The sequence below is a fragment of the Carettochelys insculpta genome, chromosome 3 (assembly GCF_033958435.1).
Source record: "Carettochelys insculpta isolate YL-2023 chromosome 3, ASM3395843v1, whole genome shotgun sequence".
NCBI lineage: Eukaryota > Metazoa > Chordata > Testudines > Carettochelyidae > Carettochelys > Carettochelys insculpta.
In genome coordinates this window covers 34004704-34017473 of record NC_134139.1, presented here as the reverse complement: position 1 = coordinate 34017473, position 12770 = coordinate 34004704, and the positions used below count along the sequence as shown (strand labels likewise).

General features: G+C 39.2%; 1 protein-coding gene across 1 annotated transcript in view; it reads right to left on the bottom strand.

Annotated features, from left to right (window-relative positions):
* EML4 (EMAP like 4) overlaps nucleotides 1-12770 on the bottom strand; it is a 244447-nt gene that overhangs the window by 77035 nt on the left and 154642 nt on the right. Inside the window, exons 4-7 of the mRNA XM_074989602.1 lie at nucleotides 12376-12546; nucleotides 10016-10144; nucleotides 7875-7900; nucleotides 7391-7423 (exon numbers count right to left, since the gene is read on the bottom strand). Coding sequence (XP_074845703.1) covers nucleotides 7391-7423; nucleotides 7875-7900; nucleotides 10016-10144; nucleotides 12376-12546 — 359 coding nt within the window. The remainder of the gene's footprint in view (nucleotides 1-7390; nucleotides 7424-7874; nucleotides 7901-10015; nucleotides 10145-12375; nucleotides 12547-12770) is intronic.

Sequence of the window (12770 nt, the reverse complement as noted above, 5' to 3'; positions counted from 1 at the left end):
TGCAATTGTATAAAGGAACAATATTATTTTGGGTGTACTAATAAGGACATTGCACATAAAGCATGGAAGGTAAATGTTCTCCTCTGCTTAGTACTGATGACACCTATGACCACAGAAGGTAGGACAGGAAATATGGTAGCTTAATTTGCTGCAAAGGAGATTTAGGTTAGACGCTAGGAAGAACCTTCTAATTAAAAAGATAGTTAAGCACTGAAACATACTTTCAAGGGAACTTGTGGAATCTCCACCACTGGAGGTTTTCAAGAACTGGTTAGATCGGGGTCAGTAACATTTCAGAGTCCAGCTACTAAAATCTGACCTTTTGACCTCTATGTACGGTCCGAGTGCTGGTGATACTTTTTGAAGTCACTAATAGTCCTACTCATAACAGCTTCATTAATAAGTAAATTAAGATACAGAGCTTTACTGATTAGGTGCTGGTTGGTAGCATTAGCTGGTCTTTTGTTAATTCACACGCAGCACGGCTTTAAGCGAGCTCCTGGCTGCACAGGGGAGGAGGAGCAGCAGGGCTGAACTCCTGCCTTGCTTGCCAATGAAAATCAGCTCATACGCCACTTTTGGCACCTATGTTGGGGGTTGTTGATCCCTTGGTTAAACAGACATATCAGGAATGCTCTGGGTAACCTTGATCCTGCCTCAGAGCAGGAGACTGGCAAGATGACTCCAGCCCTACATTTCTATGATTCTGGATATCTCCTAGTGAATTGGGCCTGGAGAGACCAAGGCTATAGATCTCACTTAGACATGAGTCACATGGACATTGAGTTTTGCCTACGTGAGCTCCAAGACTGAGTCCACAGTCTGAATAAAGGTAAAATGATGATAAAGACTAAGAAGGAATGATTATTATGAATTAATAAAGCATTGTAGATTTCTAAAATCAAGAAAATTTGGAACATATGGTGTGCTTTTTCATAAATTCTTTCACATATGGTATTTAATTTATTGCCACCCAAAAATGTCTTTGGGGATTATACTTTGTAAAAAGTGAGTGAGTCATGCACAGAGCTGCTATCACTTCAGACATTATGGTCATAAAATAAACCCTGGCATCCCAATGAAAAAAAGTTATTTTTATCTTCTTTAAGATATACACAGTCTCTGGCACCAGGAACCATCTTTCTGGGTGTATAAATATGAATACTTTACAGTTAGCACTTGAAATTTCATCTCTGCTGAAATAAGAAAAATGCAGGTTTTGTGATTATAAACACCTGCTGGTAAAGAACTTAAAGAACAGCTTTAGCTAAGGGCCCAACAGTGCTGTGGTAAGCACCTGCATAATTCACACATGCCTTTGTTGGATTTCACAGAATGGGCCATATGCTCTCCAGCACTGGAATTTTTTCTATGAACTTGTTTTACAAGGATTAATAAAGCGAAAGAAGAAAAAAAAAGCTGGAACAGGCAAAACTAATATTTAAGGGTCTAATAATAACTAAATGCTGTCACGATTGCTAAATCACCCTTGCCTTTATCATATCTGTCCCAGATGGCATCTCAGTAAAGTTCCAGTTTTGTATGAGGCTAACTAGCTGCAACTCAACCCACAAAAGACAGAGACAGAGTTACTTGGGTGGTGATAACAAAGCAAGCACAGCCACCATCTGTAACACATATGCACAGCTTAGGCGTGATATTATACCCATGGCTACTCAACAGAATGCACATGCAGCAGCTATGGCCAAGAGTGCTTTATTTTTTTTTCCCATCTTCCCCCGCAGGAATGCAGAACACTGATACAATTATTAATGCCTTGGCCACGTTATAATTAAACTCTTCATGGAGCCACACACTAACGACTAGTCTACACTGTCCCCACCACATCAACCTATGGTAAGCAAGTTGGCATATTTACCAACTTTCAGCTCTCTAAGATCTGTATCTCCGTGTGTGTGTGTGTGTATGTGTGTGTGTGCACGTGTGTGTAGTGAAAAAATGATTAGGATTAAGAAGAAAATTACTGAGGGGACCTATTACAGTTTACCAACACATTAAACACTATTACAAAGATGATTATGATCTACTGTTCTGTCTGACCACAGAAGGTAAGACAGGAAATACAGTAGCTTAATTTGCAGCAAAGGAGATTTATGGTGTCTTCCATATGGTAAGGTTGGTGGACCTGCTCTCCCATGGACTCCAATGACCCTTCGTCTCATCATGGAATACTGGACTCAATAGGAGAGCACTTGGCGGTTAATTTATTGCATCTAAGCACCATAACCCTGTATTGACAACAAAACTACTATTCAGCCATGGGGAGGAGGCAATGGGGGCTTAAGCCCACCCAAGCCCAGGGCAGGAAGCATGTAGCCTTAGCCCTAGGTGGTGGGGCTTGGGTTTGGGCGTCAGACTTGCCGGGTCACAGGGACACCACCAGCCTTAGTGTCCCCAGGAAAATGGGATTTTGACCCACCTGGGGTCCCAAAGCACAGTTTGAGAACGCCTGCAGTACTATCAGGTACAGAAACCTGAACCACTTACTATTTACTTCACAATAATGACAGGATTCAATAGGACCATCATAATGGACTCATAATCAAAATCAATGAGTGTCTCATGACTCTCCGCTTGAAGCTTGCCATAAACCAATGCCCATTTGGACACAGTCCTGAAAGACATCCCCAAAGAAGACAAGATCATTCTCATGGGTGATTTCTATGCCCACATTGAAAGAGACACGGACCTCTGGCAGCCTACCATTGGGAAAGAAGGCATTGGCAACAGCAGCTCCAGTAGAGTGGTCCTCCTTACAAAATGTGCAGAACACGAGCTTGTCATCACAAACACCCTCTTCTGCCAGAAAAAGAAATTTAAGACCTCATGGCAACATTCTCGATCAAAGCACTGGCACCTCATAGACTATGTTATCATCCATGCTCGAGATTGGTGTGATATACTTCGCACATGTTCAATGGCTAATGCTGATGTCTTCTGGACTGATGAATGCCTTATACGATCCACAATAGCGATTAGGAGAAGTCAGAGGAAACAGATCCAACAAAAGATCAACGTACAAGGCTTGAATGACCCCATCAGATAAATGACTTCCAGACAGTACTCCAAAGGAAGCAGCCAACAGTACACCCTGAAAATGTGGAAGAATACTGGTGTCAACTGAAAAATGCCATCATTGGAGCCTGTAAAGAAACCGTGGGCTTCCGGTCCAGGAAGCATCAGGACACGTTTGATGAGAATGATGTGGAAACTGAATGCCTGATTGAGGTAGAAAGGCAAGCCATTGGGCCGGGCAAAGCCACATCAACTGCTCAACAAAGAGATAAGCACATGCCAAGGCCAAGGCAGAAGACCAATGTAAAAAAAATGACTCTGAAAAAAGAAGTGGTAGAATGAAAATGTGCAAGAACTCCTGCACCTTGCAGACATCAATGATACAAGAGGTTTCTTCAATGCTACCAAAGTTGTTTATGGACCAAGAAACCATGGAATCAATACCCTGAGATCAAAGGATGGTACTCAACTATTGAAAGACAATGAAGCTGTTGCTTCTTGCTGGAGTGAGCACTATAAAGAGCTCTTGAACTCAGAATCCCTTGATCAAATCCCTTAGCAACTGCCTAGAGATGATCTTGCAACACTTCCTACCCTGAGTGAGGTCCAAGCTGCTGCTTTAACATGATGAAGTTCAACAAGGCAACCAGACTAGGAAGAATCCTTGATGAAGTCTTCAAAGAAAGTGGGCCAGAGCTCCACAAACAACTCCACTTCCTGATTCTCGAGATCTGGGATAGGGAGCACATGCCATGAGATTTCAGAGATACACTGATCATAAGTCTCTTCAAGCAGGGCAACAGGTCAGACTGTGGAAATTATCATGGCATCTCCCTCCTGTCAACAGCAGGGAAAAATCTTAGCTTGAATGCTTGCAAACTGACTCCTGCCACTTTCAGAAAAAATTCTCCTGGATTCCCAGTGTGGCTTCCGACCATTCTGAGGAACAATGGATGTGATCTTCACTGCCCAGCAACTGCAAGAACAATGTTGTGAGCAAAACCAAGCCTTATACATGCGTTTCATTGACCTGATCAGAGCATTCAACAGTCAATTGTAGTGGCCTTTGGACCATCCATGCAAAGACTGGCTTCCCCCAAAAATCCATTAGCATCTTGATGCTGCTTCACAACAACATAACTGCCACAGTATTGAACAGCACTGGATCCCAAAACAACCCCTTTGAGGTCAAAACAGGAGTCAAACAAGGCTGCATCATTGCTCCATCGCTATTCCACATCTTCATCACCGCAAACCTTCACTTCATTGATGGCAAGCTTCCAGATGACATTAAGATTGTCTATAGAATGAATGGGAAGCTTTTCAATCTCAGAAGACCGAAGGTTAGAAGCAAGACCTCCGCGACCTAGATCATGGAGCTCCAATACTTTGACAACAATATGGTTTTTGCTTTCTCTCGCAGCCGTTCAGACCATCTTAAGTGCCTTCGCTGAATCATATGAGAATATCAGGCTCACACTGACCATCAAAAAGACCAATGTGCTCCACCAACACTCGCTGATGGGACAATTTCATGTACCTTCTATTGAAGACAATGGAGAACTGCTGAAAAATGTGGAGTACTTCCCATTCCTTGGAAGTCATCTTTCCACTAAAGTTGACATTGATGCAGAAATCCAGCATGGTCTGAACCATACAAGCTCTGCTTTCACCTGCCTGAGACAAGGAGTCTTTGAGAACCGGGACATCTATCCCAAGACAAAGCTCATTGTGTACTGTGCAGAAGTTGTTCTAACGCTACTGTACACATGTGAAACCTGTACAACATACAAGCCTCATTTGAAAGCTCTTGAACAACATCATTAGGAGAATCCGAAATATCCTAAATCCTATATATCTATGGGGAGGATAGGTGCATGAACACATCCTGGAAGAGTTAAACATGACCAGCACTGAAGCCATTATTATTCATCAACAACCTCATTGGACAGGTCACATGGCTCGGATGTCTGATCAGTGCCTCTCAAAACAGATTCTGTTTTCTCAACTGGAGGAAGATGTCCAGGTTTAACCCCTCTCAGCCCCATACTGCACCCCCATCCCCAGGATTAACCTGCCTCAGCCCCAACCTCCACCCCACCCCCTGCCATCTCCAGGATTAACTTGCATCAGTGTCTGCAACTCCTCTGCACTCACCACCTCCCTGCCCCGCTGCTCCCCATCACCTCCTCCTCCTCAGCAGAGCTGGGCAGCTGCAGCAGGGGCAGGCTTGGCTACCCCTACTCCCAGCTCTTCTGTGGGCACAGCACTTCCCTGAGGTGCAGGGCAGGAGGCTCTTCCAAAGCTCCCTGCCCTGTTGCAGCTTTCTTCTCCAGGGACCCCTGCCGCAGCTGACTGCTCAGCAGCTCTGGAGGTTGCCGTCACTTAAACAGAAAAACTCAAATTCTGTCGGCTTAATGGAGGGTAACTGATTTTAGTTTTTCTGGTTAAGTGGAGGCAGCCTCAGGACCTGCAAGAGGAGCCAGCAGGGGTAGCACTCGGAGCTGCAAGTGGCTTCTTAAAGAGCTGCAGATTGCTGACCTCTGCACTACCCTAGGTGTAGACATACCCTTAGACAGACCCCTGGCAATATACCGTGCCAGGTCTCATTTAAGGTCCCTAAATAGTCTAGGATTGAGAAGAAACAAAAGATGACTTTGAGAAAACTCCCCCGGTCCCCTGGGCTGCACTGAGGAGAAGAATAGGAAAACAAGGCAGTGCAGACTGAGGCATTAACTGTGATAGTGATACTTACGTGGGCAGCTGTCCAGACTAATGGAGCTTTTAGTGTCTATGGACAGGGCCCACAAAGGGCAGTTAGCACACAAAAATAAATATACCTCCTCAGGGCAGACTAATGTACTGTGTACACAAGCCAGCTCTGCACCGTACATTGTAATGGTCTGGTTCACTAGTAGCTAATTCCTCAAGGAGTAAAAAAATAAAAAAAAAATAAATAAAAAAAATCAGAAAATGTGTTAACTAACGGGATGTTAAACATAACTTGGCTCTTAAACTAGACAAAGATGTGTTGGCTGGTGATAGTTAACAGTGTGTGTGGAGGTTGCCTGCAGTTTACCCAATCAGATAAAACATTTAAAATGACAACTGTCCTGGGGCACATTAAAGGTAGAACTGTGTTAAACCTGTACACTGTTGATGTACAATGAACATATTTTCTAATAAGATGCTTTCTCTCTCTCCACTACAAGCACAACCAATGTCAGCTGAACTATGTGTCTCTTGTATTCCTTTGATTCTGCTCCACATCAATGCAAAGTTATCTATGTAGGCTCTTGTCTTTTTGAGAAAACCTACATCAAACAGAGATTAGTAAACCCGTGGTGTTCAATAAATTTGCCACTCACCACAGGTGGCGAACAGGACACCATAGTGTGGCGAATCCAGCTCTGGAGCTGCATGTGGCTCCTGGAGCCTTTAAATGTGGCTCCTCCTAGAGCCGCACACGGGGAGTGCCGTCCACCCACTTCGTGTACATGCCCCACTGCTTGGTGGGAGAAGCATGTGGTGGCAGTGGCCCCAGCTGTAAATACTGTTTTTTCCCATTTGAATGACAGAAAATTAATCTTACAACACAGAATTTGTACACTCCCAATTTGTTAATACAACAGCAAAGAAAAGGTAAGAGGGAAAGGTAAAAGCTGAAATTAGCATGCGCTGAAGTAACATGCTCCAGAGTTTGCGTTTTATGCTTTTGTCTCCATGTGATCAAAGCAGAGTAATTGTGAGATACTGAAATTGATTTTCTTTATTGTCCATAGATTTCAACACATGCCATTATTTTCAGAGAGTTTTTTTCCTGTCCAAACAAGCCAGCAGCAGGTAGCCACAGAATGCAAAATTTTTTGATGCAAAAGAAATATACTTTGGAAAAAATGGGTTTTTTTTGGTTTTGTTCTCACCCCCCGCATCTGCCTTCCCCATAGAATATTTTAACCTTCAGTTTTCACTCTCAGTCAGCATTCCTCTGCTGGAATATTGGCAAGATAGAAAACTGCAGTAGGCGGATCTTTTAGTTGGCACTTCTTGATATTGTGTTACATTAGGCAACAAGACTTCTAGACCCCTTACCACTCCTATGTTTATATTCGTCTCTCAGCAGACCGAATAAAGTATATAGTAATTTATTTTTAACTCCCCAACAAATACCCAAGAAATAAACTGTGTGTATTTTTTAAAACTCAATTCAACTGTTTTTACCACTTACTAAACTGCACAGTCCAAATGTAAAGGATCAATCATGCACTGATCCTATATGGTGAAAAGCCAAATAAAAGATCCATGAAAAGGAGTTAAATTAGAAAGCAACCAACTGGCGTAGCTCAGTTCTTACCTTGGCTGTTTTTTTCACGGGTTGACATTTTTGCTGGTTATGAGACAGAAATAAAATAACTTAAAACTATTTCTGAAGTCTTATATTCCTGGATGAAGACTATGTTATACAAGTCTGACGCTTCCTATTTTATTTTTAGCAACCAAGCACATATACTGTACTTTACACGCTAATGAAACAGTTAACCACTTCATATAATTCGGTTTTATGCAAGCAATACAAAATAGTACTTTCATCCAGCTGTCTGAGGTCACAAAAAAAAATTCCACTGACTTCAAAGAGCTTTGCACTGGGCCCTAGATCTTATAGCAACAATTAGCTGAATTAACCCAAGGAATAACCATTACTATTATGTAAATTCTAAATCAGTATTCCATAAAGATATTTCATAATAACTTGGGTGTTTCCACCTGGAAAATATTCAATTGATAAAATTAGATCTCTTCCATTACCCCAATATTTAAAAACAAATGTTTTTACTTACCTTGACTAACAATGACATCTTTGTGTCTGGGGGAAAATAAAACAAAAAATATATAATTAAAGCTTATTAGTTAAAACACTAACACTTCTACACAGCACCTCATGATGTTAAAATGTACTGACTTTAAAAATAAAAAACCTTGATTCACAAAAAAACACAACAAGTTCATGGAAGATAAGCCAATCAATGGCTGTTGGCCAACATGGTCAGGAATGTTAACCCCATGCTCAAGGTGACTCAGCATAACCTTCTGACTGCCAGAAGTCTGTTCTATATATTCATCCCAAAGCTCTAGTACTGGTCATTTTTGAAAGCAGGACACTGGCCTAGATGGACCATTTTCTTGTTCTTAGTAAAAACTGTAGAAGCGTATTAATTACAACATGTGAAGGGATAAACATAATATAAAAATGGCAAAACCTCTATCCTGACAATATGCCTGGATTACTGCACAAATGTTAAATGTCTGTAAAGATCAACTGTTTCTTATTCTTAATAATTTTAAGTATATTGACTGCTATGATCAAGCTGTTTTAACAGGATAGCACTAACTGAAAAAAGGAACTTGATAAGGTGAAACAGAAACTAAGGATTTAGCTAGAGTTTGCTGGTCTTTTAAATAGCATTTACCAATATCTAGCAAGAGTTGCCAGAGGAATTTTAGATCTCAATAATAAAATCCATTTAGAAAAAAGAAGAAAATTGTATGTAGAATGTCAAAACAATAATCCTTAGTGCACAGTATTTCTACAGAATTCTGTAGTCTAGGTATAAAGCTATTACGAAATGCATGTATTGTTTGTCAGATAAGATTAGTATACTATTGTGTGCTCTTTTCAATTTTAAGTTTTGTACTGGTCCTGAGAATCTGTATTTTCATGTTTCTTCATTCATATCAGTAGATTTAAATTTTATTTTTAAAATTTCATTTACAAATTCAAAATTTACTTTAACAATAAACTCCCCTTATTGCACCAGTATTCTCTTTATTTACACACATCATTATTCAGCTTCATTCTAAATAATTCTATCTAAGCCACCTTTATAGTTAATTGGCTCTACAGCAAAGTTACTATGTAAAAAGGTACCTTTTTACTGAACGTATCTAATTCCTATCACAGATGCATATGATTCCATGGGGGGAAAAATGTTACTCCTCCTTTGTTAGTACGGCAGAACCAACACAGCTAAGTTTTATGTCCTACTATGTATGATCAATACCATTTAGCAAAACCACTCAGTTCTGAGGCCCTGATTCTACAAACACATATATGCATATTTAACTTTACTACTGCTTGAGTTTGATGGGATCACTTGCATGTTTTCAGGATCAGGGCCTAAACTGATCAAACTTGTGCAAACTCACCAAAAATGAAGACAGCAATACAGCTGTATCAGGGACTATAATTTGGCCTTTTATACTTTATAATATTGCACAAGAAGAAAAATCTTTTCAGGCAAATCCAGAAAATGCCCAACTGAATTTACAATGAAATAAAACTTTGACACTTTAACATTTCAAAATTTATTTTTAAATAAAGAAAAGAGATGTAGGGAAAACTTACAGAATCATAGAAATGTAGGACTAGAGGGGACCTTAATGAGTCATCTGGTTCAGTCTTTGCATTAAGACAAGACTAAATATTAACTAGAACACCCCGACTGGTGTTTGTCTAACCTGTTCTTAAAATTTCCAGTGACACCCCTGTGAATACTTCCTAGAATTATGCTTGCTTTTTTGAAACAGTATTACATTATTGATCCAAATTTAGTTTGTAAACCCACAGATCTTCTCCTGATGCACTTCTTCCTAGACAGTCATTTCCAAGTGGGGTAATTTGTCTATGAATGACAGTGGACCTTAATATGCATAATTTGTAAAATCCAAACATGTAGAAATGGATGCATATTCATGCTTTAAGATAATACTTTTACAATTTGCAGGTAATTTAAGATTCTCTGAAGATTTATTTGCAGTAGAGTGGTGACTAATCAGATTATCCAGACAAAATATACCAAATATTAACAATGCACACTGACGGTTTACAGATTTGTGTAAGTAATACAGTAAAAAAAAAAAAATCAGAGGATATTTGTTAAACATTTGCAGATGCAATTTCGCAACAAAGTAAAATACTTACTTGTCTGCATTTTTTGCCACTTTTGATATCAGTTTTGATGTTGAAGCTGCTCTCAACAGTTTATTACGACTATCATCTGAGTTGTCCCACATGCTATGTGATTTTTCAGCAGTTGAAGTTCGTTTAATGCTAAAAGAAAAATAATACCTTTTAAATTAAAAAAGAATGGGACAACAATATCTGCTTCTGGTATGCAACTGACAGATCAAGCAGCCGGAGACAAAAGGAGAGCTAGGACTTCCTTGAAATTGATTCAGAAAATAGAAGTAAAGATTAGTCAAAAAGTTCTAACCAGATGAGTAAAAACAACTGAGGAAGGCAACTGCAAAATTCATTTGTTTGATCTATTCCTTGTGATTTTTGAAGTTTCCCTAATAATGAATGACTTTTTACCACTGCTACAACATTGTTAGTTAATTGCTAAATTAGACATAGCTAATGAATTCAATAAGGATAGAAATGTTTAACTCAATGAACAAAAAAAGTCAATTTTGAGACTATTTCTATTTTCAATACAAATTATTAACTCTATTCTAGGGCTACTGAACACAATAAACATTTTGAATGCTGTGCTGCTTTGCCAACTCACAGCCAGCATACGATTCCAGACATAATTCTGCAGTGGCAAGTTGCAAACATGGTAAAGTCACTGATTGTTTTGAAACAAACAGCTTCAAAACAATGGTCCAAAATCCTGCTTCCTTTGTTCATTCACAGCATTCCATTCACTTCTGTGAGACTTCTTGGAGAAGAATAAGGCAAGCAGGATTTGGCCCAATATCATGGAAAATTAGACCCATGAATATCTGATGGACTGCATCAGCAATTCTGCTAGAGCCAAACTTACGCTAATGGAAGGCTTTGTAGTCACTGGTTTCACTGAAGTTAATTTCATGTATAATATCTTTATCATAGGAAATTTGTTCAAATGTGGTCTGGCTAAAACAGTTATTAAATAACAGGAATTATGATTCTGCAGATGCCCTGCCAACAACCTTGCAACTCATCCAGTCAAAAATACTTTTTGTGAGAATAACATTCAAACTGAAGCTCTAGAAAGGCAAGCTTATTTCCATGATACCTCAAGAAGCTGAAAAAAGATGGTGACAAAGTTATTGGGACAAATTAAAACATTAAGAAAGACTAAAAGATATTGCCCCCACAACCTCACAGCAACCAGTTAGTACACTAAACCCAGGAACAAAAAGTTTCTTTACAGTAAGATGCCAGGCAGGAGAATTAACAAACCAAAGTTCAGCTTCAGACAGTGCAAGAGTTTGTGCAAGATATGGAGACGCAGCCTGCATGAGTGTTAAACATGCGTCGGTCAAGTGAAAGGGTTGTTTTGATTTTTTTATTAGAATTGTGAATTCAGGCAACACAAGCCGACATAGTTTTGTAAACCAGTGCAAACTGAGAGTATATTTCAATTGTTATTTTGTTTTAGTCTTTTAAAATGCCAAGTGTTCCAAGGAAAGAAATCCATACCTTCCCAAGCTTTTAATATCATAAAGGTGACAATGGATCATAACAAACCAGGAGTGAACATTTGTATTCTAAAATAACCAGCCAAATTTTAAAATGGATTTATTAGAAAATATTTAATATTTTAAAAATCAAAGAACATGATCCCACAGATGTCCTCTGCACCTATCTCCCACTGAAATCAGCAGGAATTCTGCATTTGCAGGTCTGCAGGATCAGGTACTAAAAAATTCTTCCCATCCCCGTTCCCTGGGTCAAACAGTCCTTTAATACTGGTGTAGAAATTTGACCCCAAACATGTCTGTAGAATCAGAATCCTAAATATCAGGTGAAATGGATCATTTTGTAACCAAGCAGGGGTATGAGAAAAAAGCAACAGATCCAAACTGCAGTCACGTTAAACAGTAGTTTGGGAAGAAAGGCACTCAAATCAAGGGTTGTAATGATACTAGTTTGTGAGAAGTGCTATCAAGACATGTGGTAAATAAATAGTACATGCCGTGGTTTCCATATTTTGGTGGCCAAGTTTAACATAATGCCTTTAAAAGCCTACCTGCAGAGATATTACATCTTATCACCATTTTCTATATATTTTAAATAAGATTCCAATTCATCTCTCTATCATATTAGGATGTTTTAAAACATTGTGGAGCACAGAGTGTATCATTCCATTTTTCTCATTTTTAAATTTACGGAAGAAATATTTGTATTCTTTAATGTTTACTCTGTGGAAAACATAAGGCATTTTGTATGCAATTTTTAGCACAAAAATAATTTTGCACTCATTTGTGAAATTGGATCTTGGTTTCTCAGGATTTGTGTTAAACATGGACTCAGTATCATTACAACCATTTTCTAGCTCATACTGTGAAAACCTTTTAGCTGGAGCAGAGCTCTTGCTTTCTTGAGTTTGTCTGTGTGTTTGGAGAGTCTGTAAGGAGGGCTGGGGAGAAGGTGATGCTCGAATTTGTGGATTTTGATCATTAGAATGAGTTTCCTCTTTTTTTTCTCTCTGTCCTTGAGGTTTTTCCTTTTTTTCTGTACCACTGTAAAATAAAGTATAAGACGGAACAATAGAGAATAAGCAAATAAACTGGAGGTGAAACATGCACACACTTTACCAAAGAAGGAAAAAGCACTTATATTTCATTAAAAATAATCAGCATAAGTAAATGTGTGGTTATCTACTGAATTTGTTGGGTTTTATAAATAAAATTATTAGCTATGTACTAAAAGCAAAGATCAAACAGTTGAAGAGAACTTCCTGTCA